The 19,678-nt window shown below is 40.0% G+C and overlaps 1 protein-coding gene across 5 annotated transcripts in view; it reads right to left on the bottom strand.

Annotated features, from left to right (window-relative positions):
- LOC132405356 (AT-rich interactive domain-containing protein 5B-like) overlaps window positions 1–19,678 on the bottom strand; it is a 112,570-nt gene that overhangs the window by 40,337 nt on the left and 52,555 nt on the right. For 3 of the 5 annotated variants that reach the window (XM_059990100.1, XM_059990099.1, XM_059990098.1), the window contains 3 exons: window positions 16,451–16,534; window positions 14,496–14,726; window positions 10,258–10,365 (listed from right to left, as the gene is read on the bottom strand). In XM_059990100.1, coding sequence (XP_059846083.1) covers window positions 10,258–10,365; window positions 14,496–14,726; window positions 16,451–16,534 — 423 coding nt within the window. The remainder of the gene's footprint in view (window positions 1–10,257; window positions 10,366–14,495; window positions 14,727–16,450; window positions 16,535–19,678) is intronic. The other 2 variants (XM_059990101.1, XM_059990102.1) reach the window with 1 other exon arrangement.

The raw sequence follows: 19,678 nt of genomic DNA, 5'->3' as shown, positions 1-19,678 counted from the left end.
GGGGGGACTTCTTCACACAGAGAGTGGTGGGAGTGTGGAATGAGCTGCCAGATGAAGTGGTGAATGCTCTTTTAACATTTAAGAAAAACTTGGACAGGTACATGGATGAGAGGTGTATGGAGGGATATGGTCCAGGTGCAGGTCAGTTGGACTAGGCAGAAAAACGGTTCGGCACAGCCAAGAAGGGCCAAAAGGCCTGTTTCTGTGCTGTAATGTTCTATGGTTCAATGGTCCATGGCATAAAAAAGTTGGGAACCCCTGTCCTGGCTATTGGATTATGGGGGTTTAGTGGTTTGTTTCTACAATAAATCTGCAAATGACCTTCAGCACGTTACTGGGTTCAATGAGACCACTCTCCAGAGCACGAGAGCACAAATCTGTCTGTCTCAGAAGGACAACATTCTTCCCGCAGCTCTGCTGTTCCATCCTTGCTGATGCCCGAGAAGCAGCTCGCCCAGCTCTCGGCTGTCCATGATGGTTTAACACTCTACACTTCTTGACCCAGGGTTGCTTGAGAAAGCCATCTACTGCCATCTATCTGTAGGCTTCTGCATTGAATGATGGCAGCCACCAAGGTAAAATTGCATTGAAGAACTAGGACTGACGAAAGCACACAAAAAGGTGAATAGTGAAGAATTGCACATTGGCTCCAATAGGTCCTGGTTTGATTTGATTAGTATTTGAAGGTATCTGAGGAAAAGAAAGAGTTCTTTGCTTACAGAAGTAACTGGAATAGAATACCTGTTAAAGCAATTGCCATCTCCCAGTCACCAGAAGCCTCACTGCTTCTCTTCCCACTGCAGCTGTTCATCATCTTACCAATAATCTGAATATAAACACCAGCACTAAATAGATACAAAGGTTCTTCAATGATCTCTGCCACTTGGTATTTTGCCTCCCCTCCCCCTCACCTTCTAATTCTGGCTTCTTCCCACTTCCTTTCCAGTCCTGATGAAAGGTCTCAGCCCGAAACATCAACTGTTTATTCCCTTTCATAGATGCTGTCTGAGCTACTGAGCTCCTCCAGTATATTGTGAGCTTTGCTCTCAATTTACAACATCTGCAGTACCTCGTGTCTTTTCAAATGCTTGGGCCTCTTTCTGTCAAAGTCCTGCCCATTGGGTAAATGGACATATGGATCTCCCCGATGTGATTTATCCCAACTTATGTCATTTCCTGGTCACATGAATGATAATGTCAGTGATAATCATGGCTCTCGGTAATTCTTACTGAGGGAAAGTGGACCAAAATGTCACAACTCATAACCCTTGCAGTGAACTCAAAATTCAGTGAATTTACTGAATACTGAATTATAATGAAAGTAGGAAACTGTGCTCGATTTAATACTTTCCTTGATCTTGTCGTTCAAAGTTAAAGAATCGTCCTTATTTTGACTGGTATAAAAAGTTGTTGCTAGACTGCCTTGGTGATCAAGGCTTCTGCGAACTGATGGCCTGAATTTGTGACTTGGGTTTTGCATTCATTCATGCTTGGGTGGGTAGGGGGTTCTGTCCAAGGAGACCCTTGCACCTTTACCCTACATTCCCACCTTCCCAAATATGTCTATTCTCACCATCCGAGATCTTCGTGGCAGCTTCAAACTACCATGGAATGATTGATTTAACAGCATGACCCTTTAACCAGTACACCAACACAATATGCCTATGTGGCAAGCAATTCTGTGTGCAAAATACACAGTTCAACTTTTAGTGCTTCATAAATGGAATAATAACAACTTCTTAAAGCAATATTGCGATTCTTGCAAACTTCCTAAATGGCATTAGTACTACATGAAGGGTCTATTTAGTACACCTAATAAAAGGGAAATAAATTTTTTGACATACATTTCATGTAGTCACATTCCATACAATTTGTGATACTCTATAACAGCCCAAAATATTTGTGTAATCTGAAAGCCAAATTATTCAGACAACCACTGTTGAGATATATAGAAGACTGTACAATCTTGCTTACTTGACTACTATTCATCAGGAACCTAACTGGATTAACCATGCAGATGTTAAAATTTCAACAGCAGTTTTGACTTAGTGGATTGCTGGAGCAAAACATTAACACACAACTCAAATCCAATCCTTTTATGGAATATCTTATGCTATCCCAAGCATATTTTTAAGCCCTGCTTAAAAAAACTGTCACTGTAAATGTAACAAACCTCAGGCATGCCACAAGACTAAGTAAATCACCCTGACCTGGATAAAATACTGCACCAAATCTGAATGTCTTATCCATCACATGTAGTTAGGTGTAATACAATTAAAAACCAGGTGTAATACAATTAAAAACCAACAAGGTACCTGGGTAACACCCAGGACGGGATCACAATCATGTAGACATTTGTACATAACTAGTCAGTAAAAGCTTCTTATAAAACCACACACATTTGGTGAAAGTCAAGCAGCTTATGAGACGGTCCTTCAGCGGCACACACACGATGAAGCCTCTTGGTTGCATTGAGCTATGGTCAAGTACTGTAGGTTTCAAGAAGCTAAAAAAAAATCTGAATTCTGCTTCAGATTCAATGCTATCATAATGACAAGGAGAAATTCCTTTCTTGCAACGCCCTGCCTCTTCCAGTTGCATAGCCTCTCCAGTCACATTCTCCATTTGATATCTGCCTAATGAGAACAGCAGATTCAGCAGTGAAACAGTGCACGAGGGCATTCAGATCAGCGAGAGATACCAGGCAAAGAAGAGGTAAAATTGAAGTTACGATCAGCACAGAGTGAGGGTTCTGTAAGTACTTTACAGACTAATCATTAAAAACATTTGAATTTTCGACATTTAGAATTAATGGTTAGTGCTATTTTAACTGGATAGAATTATAGTGAAAGGAAAGCTTTTAAACAGCCGCAAATCTTATATAAATTTAGTTAACCGTCAGCCATTTTTATGTATTTCCTATGCCACATAGGAACACAAAATACTTTGTACCTTAGAAAACTAAATACGGTAGAATGCTACCCACTGCTCAGGTTTGAGGCTTGAAGTACAGTTGGTATCTCCACAGTAACACTGTGGATTCTACAGATTTCCTTCAATGGCTTGTCGTGGAGGAATCTTCCTTTCCCACATGGGCCTCATTCACTACCTCAGAACACACATTAACAGAATGGATGCCAGGCAGCCTCCATCCTGAAGGACTCCATAGGAAGGAAGTCCTACGTTGCTGCAGAAGTTTTGACCACAATCTTTCAATTGCTCTTGCTGTCATAAAGTTGACTAGGACTGAAAATGGTATATTTCTGTTTAAAAAGGAACCAGGAGTTCATGTTTTCTAATCTTTTCTAATGAAAATTTCTGGCTGCAAAAGATTAATTTTGTTTCTCCTCCAAATTCTGCTGGAATCAGAATCAGTATCACGGCATACGTTGTGGAATTTGTTAACTTTCTGGCAGCAGTGCAAAGCATTACATGATAGAGAGAAAAAGAAAACTGAATTAAAAAGAGAAAAATTATATATAATTATAATGCATATAAAATTATACTGTATACACACACACATATATATTAAAAATAGTTAAATGAGTAGTATGAAAATAAAAATACATAGTGAGATGGTGTTCATGGGTTCAATGTGCATTCAGAAATCAGATGGCAGAGGGGATGATTTTCCTGAATCAGTAAGCATGTGTCTTCAGGCTCCTGTACATCCTTCCTGATAGAAGCAGTGAGAAAAGGGCATGTCCCAGGTGATGGGGCTCCTTAATGATGGATGCCCCCTTTTTGAAGCATTGGTCCTTGAAGATGTCCTGGATAATACAGAGGCTAGTGTCCATGATGGAGATGACCAAGTTTACAACTCTCCGCAGCTTATTTTGAGTCATTCTAACATTTCTTTTGCACAGAAGGTGGAGAATCTACAAAACATTAATTTCAAGGAAAACATTACCTGGTATTTAGAAAAGAATGGATTGACAAGGGACAGCAGTCACAAATGTTCAATGGCAAAGTGGGCCTGACTAAGTTTGGAAAAGGCAAATGAAGGTCCAAGTTACCATCATTGGTAAAATAGGTCAGGAACCAGATTTTAAGTGGCCACAAACTAAAAGGAAAGGAGGGGCAATGTGTTCATAGAGAACTATAATGATTATGAAGGAGGATACACATTCAGAAGGAAATTGGGAAGCATAACATGAAGAGAGCTCATTTCATGTTTTGTGGGGAAGTTGACCGTGGGATGAAATGGACAGTTTATTATAGAAGCCAACACAAACATGATGCTGATTCCATGCCATTAGACTCTGTGTTCCATCTATCACCCATTTGCAGCAGTGACCTACATACAAAATTAGCAAACCGAATCTCATCCCATCACAACCCACTTTGCAGTGACAAGAAATGTGAATGGTCACTGGAGAGTCAAAAATGCCATTTCTTATCCCAGGACTACCTGAAACCCAAATTATACTCTTTAAACCTTGCTACCCTGTGCATTTTATCCCATACAGCATTAAAATACGTAACTCAATCCTTTTTGCATGCAAAAGTGTCAACTTACTGCTTCAGGTTTCCCTCAGCTTGATCACTCCAGTCTCTGACAAAGTTGTTTTAGCAGCTGCACTCATTGGGAATGAGGGCCCAGTCTTTATAACAAATTGGATAAGCTTCATTACCACTACATGCATTTTCATGGAAAGCTAGCAACTGTTTCAATCAGGAGGCCCTGCTGCACAGGGTAGTGGGAGGATGAGGGGACTGGTAACTGTAGATTCATTTTAGGGTTAGGCCTTCCTTTCTTGTCAGACAGCATCCAAAATGGAATTAATATATTTCATCAGAACTGGAAAAAGTTAGAAAGCAGATATGTTTTAAGTAGTAGAAGAGGAGCAGAGGGAACCCGGGAAATTTCATGCAGGGTGTAGAAACTCTGAACTAAACACCAAGTTAAACCGTAGCCAATGAGGGCAGGATCGCAGTAAGATTAACCGTTTACTGTTCACTCTTGCTCATTAACGTATGGTGAAAACTGTTGATAAAACAATACAAAATATATACAGAAAAACACAAAATGCTGGCAGAACTCAGCAGGCCAGACGGCATCTATGGGAGGAGGTAGTGACAACGTTTCAGGCCGAAATCTCACTCGTGATGAAGGGTTTCGGCCCAAAACGTTGTCACTACCTCCCCCCATAGATGCTGTCTGGCCTGCTGAATTCTGCCAGCATTTTGTGTTTTTATTTACTTCCAGCATCTGCAGATTCACTTGTGTTGCATATATATATATATAAATATATACAGTATCTGTTTCCTTCTTGGCATCACATTTACATCATAAATACTTGTAAAAGTAAAACTACAACTATATTACATTAAAGTCTCATTAAAGTACAACATACAGTCAGAATCTACCTACACCATCAACAACTTTAAATACACTTCAACACGAACTTTCCAGCAACACTTTCAATAGCACAAGCAAAAAAAATTATCAACCGTCATTTCTTTTAACAGAATCAGCGTTAACATTTTTACTTCAACATATCAACTGTCATATGGACTTATGGCGTTGCTTCTATGATATTCCTTAGTGCATAGAAATGGAACTTTTCTAACACTGATCCTGCATACACAAGCCCCCGCCTTCCCCTTTCTCCAAACCTGGTATTTACCCACAAGACACGGCAAAACCGGGAGTGACATCATTACATGCCACGATACATCACAGATAATGAATTTACCTTCAACAACTACAATGTAGTTATCAACCTTAACTGTAACTAGAAAATAATTACAAACAAATTATTAAAGCGAAAATGCAATAAAGCTAAATAAGTGCCTTAAGGGCAACACAGCAGGTATGTTTTAAGTAGAAGAGTAGCAGAGGGAACAAGGGAAATATCTGTGATGGATGGAGAACAGGATGAAATAGCTGATGCAGGTTTGTAGAGCTGAATGGGGATGATGAAGACGAACTGAATACAGACCGTCCATACGAGAATGATGCAAAGAGTGGAAGAACAGATTCTGAAAAGCTGAACTAAAAAAGTGCTGAGAAAGCCAAGCTGGTCAGGCAGCTGAGGCAGATTGGAAAGGTTGGTTATCGGAAACTTGAATTCAGTATTAACAAAACCCCTTGCCAAAAGATGAGCTACCGATCCTCCAGATTCCAATGCAATTCATTAGAACAGTGGTCAAGTGGTAAAATGGTCAAGACAGTGTCTAGATTGGGATGAAGAATTCAAGCAGTCTCCATTTAATTCTCCACTTGATGACTGAAACTCAGCACCATTTGTTGGAAGTGATCTTTTTAGGTTCATGATCTTTCATCAGGACCGGGAAAGAGAAAAACTAATTGGCTTTCCAGGGGGGAGGTGGGTAGAAGGGATGGCTAGAACAGAAGGAATTATCTCAGAGAGCAGGACCTAAGGGTTTCATGAGAGCAGTTAGATTAAAGATTAGCTTTATTTGTTACATACACATCTAAACACAGTGAAATGCATCATTTACATCAATAAACAACAAAGATGTGCTGGGGGCTGCCTATAAGATTTGCCATGCTTCCAAAATAACATGCCCACAATTTATTAACACTAACCCGTACATCTTTGTAATGGAGAAGGAAATGATGCACCTGGAGAGATCCCACAGGTTTACAGAGAGAACATACAAACGCCTTACAGACAGCAGCAAAGTTGGACCCCATTTAGTGTTTGTTGGTACTGACTGCTACCATGTTATTCCAATTAGAACAGAATTAATGGGAAGCACATTCTGCTTCTTTGTCTGACAGGTTGCAAAGTGAGTCTATGCACATGTCAGCAGGCTGGACCATACGAAAAGAAAAAGAGTTGTGTCTGCTGAGTATACATTTACCACAAGTCGATGTGCTTGTTACAGCACTATGCCCACTCTAAGTAGATGCAGGCAACGTAAAACTCACAGCAAAGTCCCTTGGGCTAACTGGTCTACGAGGATGGTTCTGTTCTACTGAAGCATCTCACTCAACTTCAAAGTTCAAAGTAAATTTTATTATCAAAGTACATAAATGTCATGGTATACAACCCTGAGATTCATTCTCTTGTGGGCATATCCAACAAATCTATATGGAATAATAACCATAACAGAATCAAAGAGAGACCGGCCGACTAGAGCATTCAAACAGGGTGCAGAAGACAACAAACTATGCAAACGCAAATACAAATAAATAGCAGTAGATTACAAGGCCATGAGATGAATAGCCCTGGACAGTGATAACATTTCAAGTGGAGTGAAGTTATCTCTTTTGTTCAAGGGCTGAGGGATGGTAACTGTTCCTGAACCTGGTAGCTCTGGCAACTGATGACAGCAGCGAGAAGAGAGCATGACCTGGGTGGTGGGGATCTCTGATGGATGCCTCTTTCCTGCAACAACACTTCAGGTAGATGAGCTCAGTGGTTGGGAGGGCTTTATACGTGAGGGTCTGGGCTGAATCCACTACTTCTTGACCTTATGTAGAATCTTGAACACAATTTTAGTCAGCTCTTCTGTCTTTTCCAATACGTTATATTACACACCCTATATGGTCATCTGTACTGAAAAAGAATCATTAAATTATTTCCAAATGTGCGCATCATCAAACAAAGAATATCCTTTCATGATATTTAAACCAAAGAACAGTCTGGCTCACTCTGTGATACACTTCATGTAAATTCTTCCAGTCATAAATAAGGCCCAATGAGACACAGTCAGTGTACATGGGTGCAATAATGATGTCACTACATACTCACTAACATTTTTAAAGATAAAATAAAGGATATGCAGCAAACAAATGAATAACAGGAACTTGTGCAGAACAGGGCAGAGACAGGATTTTTAATTACCTTAACCCCGTGGTTTTGAGCAAATTGTTGTGTAGAAACTGGCATCAGGGCAACATTTTTTCAATCTTACTCACATTCCTCTTAATAAGTACCTCGATGTTGCTGCTTGCTATCGACAAACGGATGAAATCTCAAGTGACCGTTGAGCAATGTGGATTAGACAGGCAAGGCCAGCAGAGAAATACTTTCAAGTTCATTTTTATCTTCAGTCAGCTTCTACCATCAGCCAATTCCTCTTCTGATGCAGCCATTGCGCTATTGAAAGTCTATCAATGCTTTGCATCTTACACTTAGGAGACCTCTGAATTTGTACACATGCACCTCTCATTGTCTGTGCCTGGGTATGGTGGCTAGAGAGTGAAGTGTACTGGTATGACGAGCCAAGGAAGCACAAGGATTCACTTGCCGGTAAATGCAGACTTCTAACAGAGTGCTTCGACGTAAACTCTCTCAGGATGCACAGGTTATACGTACTTCATGAAAACATGGCAGTCACCATAAGGAAACTGTCCTCATCACTCAAAATGACTTGCAATTTGAGGGATTGCAAACCCTTCTTGCTCAGAAAAAAAAGTTATTTGGGAAGAATCTTTATTTGCATATATGCTTAGCTATTCCATTGCAATTCTGTTTGCAATGAAGGAAAATGCCAGTGTCCAAAACAGTGCTCAAAGAAATCAAAATAGAGCCTACAGACATATTCTGCCAGAATAACCTCTGTGACCCTACATCAAACAGCAAGTAGGAAGACATCGTAGAAATCTGGAAAGATCATTTACTGAGAAGTTAAGAGGCACTGTGACTTTAATCTCCTCCATGGAGAGCAGTCTAGTCATGATGGGGCATCTGAGGTTCTTCCTGTTGAATGCCAGTCAGCACAGAGATGCATCTTAGAAAACACAAAACTACATGCATTGTCAGAGGTGCAAGTGGAATGGTGTCCCTAAAGGCATGCTGATGGGAATTTTTGTATCTCCTCTCCCAATCATCCTGATCCCCAACATGGCCAGATATACTATAATGATGTTTCCTATAAAAGAACCCTACTTGCAGCGTCACCACTGAGGTATCCACAAAATTAGTATTGCAAAATACAAGTGCCTGGAGAGTCACACCAACTTGATGGGCCAAATGGACTTGTGCATGTTGATGATTCAGTTTACAGACTGCACAAGCACACTACATGACAGAGTCCTACGATCCAAATCTGCACCCAAGATAAACTGACTTCAAACCATCCTGGAGATTGCCAAGAATAGATCAGAGTCTCCCTCCAGCAGCTGGCCGAGGGAGATTATGGGAAAATCATTTCAGCTAACTTCTTGGACTGTCATCTGGCTTCTCAGTACTCATCTCAATTTCCAGCTTCAGCCCCAATAACTTATGAAGTCTCAAGCTCTAATTTCTGAATTCTTGCTCCATCCTGGATTTGTGTCCAGGATTAGCAGCTCTGTTTTTAGTTACTCAAGTCCCGCTCTCTGAAACTCTCCTTAAACATCTTTTGCCTTCCTTAAAACATTAAAAATCTACCAGTTGCCTTAACATCTCTTGAAGATATTCATGAAGTGCCATGTGTATTTCTCTATCCTGGAGGTGCTATAGAAAGTTATCGGCAGTCCACATTTATTTCAATTTGTTAATTGATCCTGTTACTTACCCTCAATGGAGAGCAAGAGAAGGAAAATAAACAGCAGAATCCCAGATCAGGTTACGTGGGGTGATTGATAAGTTCGCGGCCTAACGTAGAAGGAGATGAGTTATACAGCTCTCATTACATGCATGTACAGTTCAACTCTGAGTGATTATGCCGAAAGTTTGAAGTTAATAGTTCATTTCTTCTACCTTAGGTCACAAACTTATCAATCACCCCTGATGAGTTATTAACTTCAACCTTTCTGTATAATCAAAGAGTTGAACTGCATGTGCATGTAATGAGAGCTGTATAACTCATCTCCTTCTACCTTAGGCCACAAACTCACCAATCATCCCTGCTGTGGACACTTTCTGGAGGTCCAAGATCCGTATGCTCCATGACCGCTGGACTAAGTGTGTAAACGTAGTTGTGGACTATATTGGAAAATAAATGTGCTAGCTTTTCTAAAATTGACTCCTTCTACCTTAGGCCACAAACTTATCAATCACCCCTTGTATATTGCACAGTTCTTTTGGTGTCCAAACGAGAGTCATACGTTGGTTAAGAGCCATTGTTAAAAGGGAAACAGATCATACATGGTCCCTGGGTCAAAGTATGAGATCAGTGGGTCACGATCATCTTCCATCACCAGCTAGATATATCTTCGGTATTGGGGATTTAAAAAAAAATAATTTCACCAATTTCAATTGTGAGACAAAGTCTCAAGTGAAGATAAAGCATGTTTTGTAACAGAGAAGGAAAAGAAATGTCAGATTGTCAACACGACCGAGATGATAACCTTACCTCCTGTCAGCTGATAATGCAGTAACGTGAGTGACTGCGGCCGCGCAGTGATTTGCAGTCTCGTGCGCACCACCCTCCCGGCTGAAGTACGTGTCAAAACACGAGGTGCTGAAATGGACACACAGAACAGGTTACTTAAATACAGGCCTACAGTTACACTGGGATTTAGTGTAATAAGGTAGCGAGAGATTTCCAAACCCTTTATCAAACTTAGTGAAAGAACGGTGAAAAGTCACAAAGGCCTGAAGCATTTCTTCAACATTTCGACTGAACTTGCCATGTTCCAAGAAAATTCCACTTCTTAAAGTTTATATTAAAAATGTTATTTTTAGAGTTTTATCACAAACGAGAAATTTGCAAATGCTGCAAATCCGAGCAACACACACTAAATGCTGGAGGAACTCAGCAGGCAAAGAGGCATCTAGGGAAAAGAGTTCAGTTGATGTTTTGGGCTAGAAGCTTTTTAAGAGTTATGATTTCTTTTAGAGCTGTAGGACAGGTGAAATTTATAGAAAGGCAGATTGGATACAAACTGTAGCAACACCAACTTCCTTGCCTGGAGATTTATTAGTGCTTCTCAGAAGGGTTTAAATTAGCATGGCAGAAAATAAGGAACAGAGCAGTATGTCACCAAGCGGAGGGAATGAGAAGGTAGGGGTTAGATCAGATAGGTCTGAACAGAAAGACAGAGCCATGTTAATTAACACAGTGGGTTGATGGGTTAACATGTCTAAGTGTCTTATTTCATTTTAGAAAGTATTAGAGGGTAAAGCAGATAAACTTGTGGCCTGGTTTAGTACATGGAACTACAATGTTGTAGCCATTACAGAAACTTGGTTGAGAAAAGGGCAGGGATGGCAGCTCAGTGGTCCAGGATTCAGATGTGAAAGTGTGGGATGTAAAGGACATGGGGAAATTTTACTTCTCACCAGGGAAAACATTACAGTGGCAATTAGAGAGGGCATTCTGGAAGAGTCATGCAGTGAGGCAATATGGATACTTTACTTCAGTATTCACTATGGAAAAGGATCTTGGTGATTGTAGGGATGACTTGCAGCAGACTGAAAAGCTTGAGCATGTAGTTATTAAGAAAGAGGATGTGCTGGAGCTTTTGGAAAGCATCAAGTTGGATAAGTCACCGGGACCGGATGAGATGTACCCCAGGCTACTGTGGGAGGCAAGGGAGGAGATTGCTGAGCCTCTGGTGATGATCTTTGCATCATCAGTGGGGTTGGGAGAGGTTCTGGAGAATTGGAGGGTTGCGGATGTTGTTCCCTTATTCAGGAAAGGGAATAGAGATAGCCTTGGAAATTATAAACCAGTGAGTCTTACTTCAGTGGTTGGTAAGTCAATGGAGAAAATCCTGAGAGGCAGGATTTATTAACATTTGGAGAGGTGTAATATGATTAGGAATAGTCAGCATGGCTTTGTCAAAGGCAGGTCATGCCTTACGAGCCTGATTGAATTTTTTGAGGATATGACTAAATGCATTGATGAAGGAAGAGCAGTAGATGTGGTGTATACGGATTTCAGTAAGGTACCCCATACAAAGCTTATTGAGAAGGTAAGGAGGCATGGGATCCAAGGGGACATTGCTTTGTGGATCCAGAACTGGCTTGCCCACAGAAGGCAAAGAGTGGTTGTAGACGGGTCATATTCTGCATGGAGTTCGATGACCAGTGGTGTGCCTCAGGGATCAGTTCTGGGACCCCTACTCTTCGTGATTTTTATAAATGACCTGGATGAGGAAGTGGAGGGATGGGTTATTAAGTTTGCTGATGACACAAAGGTTGGAGGTGTTATGGAGGGCTGTCACAGCGGGACATTGATAGGATGCAGAACTGGGCTGAGAAGTGGCAGATGGTGTTCAACCCAGATAAGTGTGAAGTGGTTCATTGTGGTAGGTCAAATATGATGGCAGAATATAGTATTAATGGTAAGACTCTTGGCAGTGTGGGGGATCAGAGGGATTTTGGGGTCCGAATCTGTAGGACACTCAAAGCAGTTGCGCAGGTTGACTCTGTGGTTAAGAAGGCATTTGGTGGAATTGAATTTAGGAGCCGAGAAGTAATGTTGCAAATATAGGAACCTGGTCAGACCCCACTTGGAGTACTGCGCTCAGTTCTGGTCACCTCACTACAGGAAGGATGTGGAAACCACAGAAAGGATGCAGAGAAGATTTAAAGGATATTGCCTGGATTGGGGAGCATGCCTTATGAAAACAGGTTGAGTGAACTCAGCCTTTTCTCCTTGGAGTGACGGAGGATGAGAAGTGATCTGATAGATGTGTATAAGATGATGAGAGGCATTGATTGTGTGGATAGTCAGAGGGTTTTTCCCCAGAGCTGAAATGGTTGCTACAAGAGGAGACAGGTTTAAGGTGCCAGGGAGTAGATACAGAGGAGATGTCAGGGGTAAGTTTTTATTTTTTTTTATTTTATTTTTTTTTAAATGCAGACAGTGGTGAGTGCGCGGAATGGGCTGCTGGTAATTGTGGTGGAGGCGGATATGATAGGGTCTTTTAAGAGACTTTTGAATAGGTACATGGAGCTTAGAAAAATAAAGGGCTATGGGTAAGCCTAGTAACTTCTAAGGCAGGACAAGTTTGGTACAACTTTGTGGGCCAAAGGGCCTGTACTGTGTGGTAGGTTTTTTATGGATAGAGCTCTGGAAAGGTGCAACCTTAATAACTATAGAGCTCCCGATACCTAGCAGGAAAGAGGAACACATCTTTGCTCTAACAACATGAAGGAAACATATACGAGCAACAGGGTAGCTTCAGTGAGTGCCTTTAACGTCCTCAATACTGACTGGGATTCATTTAGTTCCAGGACACTTAAATAGGGCAGAATTTATTCAAGGTATCCAAGAAGGTTTCTTGACACACTATGCAGATAAACCCACCAGGGAAGAGGCCATATTAAATAATTAAACTTCATAAGTTTTCAGACTGTTATGGATAAGGATGAGCCTGGACCTTGGGGAGAAGGTACTAAATTGGGGATAAGCTAATTATAACAGTATTATTAGACAGGAGCTGGCGCAAATAGATTGGAAGCAGTTGTTTTTGGCAAGTCATGTTAATACTTAGAGATCAACTAGGTGGAATTCAGGACCAGTTGGAGGAAGGAAGGCCAAGAATGGCACAATTCTGTACTTTAAATAACAAGAGAAGTTACTAATTTAAAGCTAGCAGGAGAGAACTTGAACAGAGAATCAGAGAGCTAAAAGGTACCATGAAATATCCTTAGCAAATAGAACTAAAGAAAAACCCAAGGCATTTTATAATTATATTGATAACAAGAAGATTACCGGAACCACCCAAAGACAAGGGAAGGAATTTAATCCTGAAACCGAAGGAAGTGGGGGAGGTACTGAATAAGCACTTGTATTGAAATTCACTAAGGAGAAGGACTTGGAGCATTGAGATATTAGAGAAGGGTATGATATCAAGGTAGTGGTGTTGGGAGTCTTGAAGAACAGGGCATGATAGTATATATATCCCAGCTTACAGAGAAAGGCCGGTGGTTGCTTAGGCTCTGACTAAGATTAATAAACCATAGGCAAGTTCCCAGTGGACTGGAGAATAGCTAGCTATGTTCCTTTATTTATGAAGGCCAATAAAGACATACCAGAAAATCATAAGCCAGTGAGCCTTACATCAGTGGGAGCATATTCTTCAGGATTGGATCTACTCGCATACTGGCAGTCAGCATGGCTTTCTGTAAGGGAGATCCTGTCTTGATTGTTTTTTAACACTTTTGTTTGTGCTCAGCATAACAGAACTTTCAATTTCCAGGTACATTTACTTTTCTTCCCCTCACAGATATCAGCATCAGAACAATATAGATGTCACCACAACATCCTATACAAAAGTTTCACACATGATCGAAAGAATACAGGAAAAGTCGCTTGGCCCAGGCTCTCTAGAGACATGAGACATTACATGCCCACCAAATCTGCAAAGACCATAACTGTTGCACAGATCTGAAAGGAGAATGATCAAGTGCAGTGTGTGCAGTCTTGAACAACTGTTTTAGTATTTCTTCCCCCTCCCCTTAATTCTTAGAGACCCTGCTCAAAACTGTGCAACCATTCCATTCTAAAGCATCTCAACAGGAGCAATTCCAAACCTGGACAAAGGAGATTAACTCTCATCATGGAATAAGAGCTGTTAGTTAAATAAACCTGGAAAACATATTCTCACAGGAATAAAGTCATGAATTTCCAGCACTCACCAAACTCATCACAAATAGACATGTTATTTCCCAGTGTCGGGTGTTCAAATGTTTCTCGACAATAAAGAATCTTGGTATTCTGATTCATCAAAAGGATGCCTCCGAGGGCCAGCAACTGTGCTTCATCGACACACCTGGCTGAAGCTTTCTGAATTCTCTTTCGAATGGCCCGATAACGGCAATACTGGGGGTAGCTCAGTATTTTAACTTGTGGTAGATCATCTTTATACCCTTAAAGACAAATGGGTGGCTTAGTATCATATACTCAGCAGTCCCAATTCATTTTGTGTTATAAATCCCAAATTCAGCCCAATTAGATACAGTCAATAAATGCTCAGCTCTTTTTGGAATATCTAAATCAGCAGATTCTTGTATCATTCAAACAAAAGTGGAAATGTCTCCCACATGAACCTTACATGATACTCAACTGCGCTGGTAAAATTGGCAATTAAACCGTTTGGTTTAAAGAAACAAAAAGTTATTTTATAAGTAAAATAGACAACTTAAACATTATCTCATTGATATTGTGGGAGCTTGCTGTGTACAATTTGTTTGTTATATTTACATTACAACAGTATTTTTCAAAAGAGCTTCATTGGCTAAAAAACACCTCATGAAGGGATATATTCATGCAAAAAGTCAAACAAAATAGCTCCAATAACTTGCTGAAAAGTGAAGAGTTAATAAGTTGAAATGAGAGTCATAAAATGCTGTGAACATTCAGCGGCCAGACAGCATCTGTGGAGAAGGAAGTAAGTTAAAGTCTCAGATCAGTGATCCTGTTCTGATTACTGATCGATTGAAACAGGAACACCAAAAGGTGCAATGGTCCACCCTCAATCTGTGATGCTAATAAATCTTATGAAGGATTGAAGACATTGGTACAAGTTGATTCTAATATTGAAGTGCTGGGTGGGGGGTGGGGGTAGGAAGAGAAATGCTAGATTCACCAATCCTGACAGCTATCAGTATGCTTGGCTGGAAGGTGTTAGTTCATAACAAAGGCAAAATTATGCTCTATCTCAGCTCTCATCAACCCCAAATAACTTTCCAACACACACACAAGCAAAATTTTAACTACATTCTGAAGAGAGCAAATTAAAATAATAATTTGGAATAAAATAGAAAGAAGAGGACCAAGGAATGGATTTAAATGAATAAAATTACTGCTATTGTGATAAAGTTACTTCAGAAACCTGTGCAACTTTAAGTTTTGTTAAACCAGTATAAAGATATAGCTGATAACAGCAGGAGCAGAAACAAAGCAACTTGATTACATGTATTAAAGCCAATAAAAGGACAGCTGTAATATTAAAATGAACAAGAGATGGTGCTAGCAGGAGTGGATTATCTCAAGACATAGGTGTGATATTGTGAAGGGTGCATTTCAAAGAACAAAAGGGATGGAAAAGCTGAAGCAATAAGGGCAAGTATTAATAACAAGGCCCGTAAGTAATGCCTGTCAAATTTTTGACTGCCGGCTCAAGATGTACAGATAATATGTTGCTTGAGCACGCAAAAGGCTCCAGGAGTTATGATGTGATTATCACAAGAATTTTACTATCCCCAGAGGTAAATTATTGATTCAAAAGAAAGCAATTACATGAAATGAGTCACTGCTTAAAGGGGAATGCTGCACTACATTCATCGTCAGTTGGCTATGTTTCAAAATTGTACCAGTTATATTTGTATTAAGTGTATTTACTGCACAGATTATTGGATTTACTAATAAAAGAATGAAAGTCAAAATGGTGTTGAAACACTGGAATCTGAAATTGCATGGAAACAAATCACACAGCCAATCAGGAGCAAATTGGTATGTTTTTCTAAGTGCGCTATCTAGTCTAATTCTGCTTGCGTGCTCAATCACCTGATTAATTATTGTATAGTTTTACACTGAGAAGTAGCCCATTCAGCACATCTCTATCCTGCTAAAGAAATACATCTGCACTTACTCAAAATTCCTTGCCCATCTATTTCTTTTATGCTTAGCTCTTCCAGCAATATAGCTGCTTCAGAATCTTGGTCAACTGCAGGATCTGGTAAAGAATGCCAAGATCAAATACCTGTGTTTAAAAGCACACACACACATGCATGCCATTTCTCTTTAATATATTTACGGAATTATTCTCTTTGAAAAGCTAGACAATATTGTAACTCTTTCAATCATCACTTTAATTATCTGTATAACTAATGTATATTCACTCCACTCCTTTGATTCAAACTGGAAAAAACTGGACATAAGAAATTGCACAGTTCCTCTCTTCTGCTCCATACAGTTTGGCTACCCCTGACAAAGAATTAAACTCAAAAGAAAATTATTCTGGATAAAACGTGATTTTTCTTCAGTGAAATTAATTGTGGAGAAGAAGTATTATCACCACTCTATACATGCTTATTCATCTGACAAGATTTTTCACAGAAAAATTAAAGATGACCCAGAACTGCGTGTCCTTGGCATACAGAAGTGTAATTGAGATGCTTTGTAAATTAAACCCAAAGCATGCCTCGATTTAATTCTTCCAGAACCAGTTAAAATTACTATACGCAAGGATATGACTACATTCAAAAGGGTGAACCTGCTGAAAACAGACATGACATCCATAGATCACAACAGCCTATTTGTCTTCAATTTCCCCCAAAGTGCATGCCTGGTGGCCACAGCAGCAGCCCACTCTACCTAGAAATGCCATTATTAGACTGATGGACAACTGGGGAGGGTGAAGATATGCAAGGGTATCACAATCAGATACATGACTGCAAATGGACTTAGGATGAAAATCAGAGTTGGTGGACAGAGAGGATGAGTGCATTGGAGAGGTAAGTAGATGAGGTGACCCAGGACATATTGGGATGGTTGTAAAAGACATCAATTTGTTTTGCAGGAGAACGTGGTCAGTGCCAACCAGAGAGCTAGAAGGATATGGTGATTGGGTTGTGGAGGTCTAGAGTAAAAGTTAGGAGTTGATCTTACTTTGCTGGTTACAGTTCAGTGCTATACTGTGACCTACCCAGGAACTGGCAATAATGGGCCATCCCAGGCAGCATATTTAAATTTCTTTGACAAAGTTCCAAACTGAGAGTTGCAAGGAGAGTACCATAACCTGAACTGCATCTGACAGAGAAGCAGAATTCCTCAAGGATTGCCGGTGTCACAACAAGTTGGAAAATGGTAATCATTGTGCTTCACTTCTAGTTGTGTATATTTTTAGTAATTCAACAGCATGATCTAATTTCTACATTCTTAGCCCAAATCCAGAGATCTAAGGCACATGCTAACTACAGAAAATTTTCTGGGGCCAGGAGCTTCACACAGGAATTTGGCTAAAGTTTCAGCAGCTACGTCCAGGAAAGTCAATCACCAATGTTCCAGTCCTGCTGTAGATCATTCTTGCCTTCATTGAAGAGACCAAAAATCAATCTGCTGACTTCTTTCCTCCAGTGGCTGAGAGTGTACTCGAGTATGCTTGGATGCATGAGCTTGAGTTGTATAGTTAGCAAGATTTGACCAACTGAGATGAGCATTTTGAAAGAGTAAGAAAAGCCATGGTAAGCAGTAACACAGAATTCTTTGTCATTTATACAGCTTTTGCACCACAACAATAGAATAAGTTAGAGGATCCAAAGAGAGGTTTCTCTCTGTGACTAACTAAAGTGATTCACAAGATGGCTACCTTTACCTTAAACTGATCCTGATTAAACCAAGTGCCAGCACTCCCTTTAAATTTAATTGGCTCCCTAGAAAATGTATATTATGCAACATCTAAAATGTAATTAATAGTGTGCTGGGGGTATTAATAAATGTAACATCTAATAGTTGAACAATTAGACCAGTCTAGCACCAACATCCCCAGTATGATGGATTATCAGTTTCATGTACCTCCATTAAATAGCAGAGTGCAGAGAATCTCGTGTGTAGTCAAAGCATGCTGTATTAAAGGAGGAAGTCTTGTTCATTACCTCAACCTAATCCCATAAGCATTAGTTATATACCAGTATCCATCAGATGATCAAGGAATTTGAGACATTTTACAGTCAAAGTTTCAAGAGAAAAACAGAATCAATGATGTACAGTTTTCACCTATAGCCTGGACTAATTAGCAGGTTACAGGCACATTTCATAAAAAATAGAGCTATACCCAGCATTTCAATTGCTTTTCCTACCAAGCAAACTAAGCCTATGCTCCTTAGAGTTTAAAAGAATTTGAGGTTCTCACCAAGACATACAAACTTCTTTTGGATATTGACAGAATAGATGCAGGGATGAAGTTTCCCTTGACAGACATAGCAAAAGCCAAGGGTTACAATCTTAAAGTAAGGAATTTAAGATTGAGACAAGAAGAAATTTCTACACAGAGAGCACCAATTCTACGGAATTCTGAACCCAGTAGGCACTGAGGCTCAAGTGAGCACATTCAAGATAAAAAATTGATAGATTTTTAGATATTAAGGTAATCAAGGGATATGGAGTGAACTCAGGAAAAGTGAGATAATTGAATGGTGCACAAGAAGCCAAGCTGCCCAAATCTGTTCCTATTTCTCAAGTTCTTGTACATCGGTGCATGCATAAGTGCTTGGCCAATACATCTTGAGAAAGGGTATTTTATCCTGAGAGCAAATGTTAAAAACCACATTAACCCAAAGACAGAACTGATCAGTGCAGCTTTCTTAAGACCACTACCAAAAATTGGTAATTCACACTGCAGTGTCTCCAATGTTTCACTGGAAAGTAATCACAGATAAAATCAAAGTGCTAAGTTTCAGAAAGGTGCATGCAATCTAACAGGAAGGTAATTCTTTGTACCTAGTACAATATTCCATACAAAGGCCTGGAACCATCATATTACAACTTGCGCCTGACACAAAATTCCCCAAGAAAGAATGAAGAACTGGTTACATAACGTTGAGCTGTCCCACAGTCTTTCCCATTTGCTGGGTAAGCAAGGTTCAGGGACAGTTAAACCAGGGTCCACGCATATCAGTTCTATGATTCAATATTCCTGAATGTTTCTTTGTTTAATGAAAAGACTGACCAGGCCTCCCTTTAAAACTTGCTGCTGGTATCTATGCTTTGCCCAAGTTAACCAAATATGCAAGAAATGCTGCAACATTTTTTTTTAAAAAGTACTTTATTACTCCAAGGATTGTCAAAGTGTCAATTACAAGTCCCTTGATCAAGTAAT

This window comes from Hypanus sabinus, chromosome 15, assembly GCF_030144855.1.
Source record: "Hypanus sabinus isolate sHypSab1 chromosome 15, sHypSab1.hap1, whole genome shotgun sequence".
Taxonomy (NCBI): domain Eukaryota; kingdom Metazoa; phylum Chordata; class Chondrichthyes; order Myliobatiformes; family Dasyatidae; genus Hypanus; species Hypanus sabinus.
This window is presented reverse-complemented; position numbering and strand designations above follow the sequence as displayed.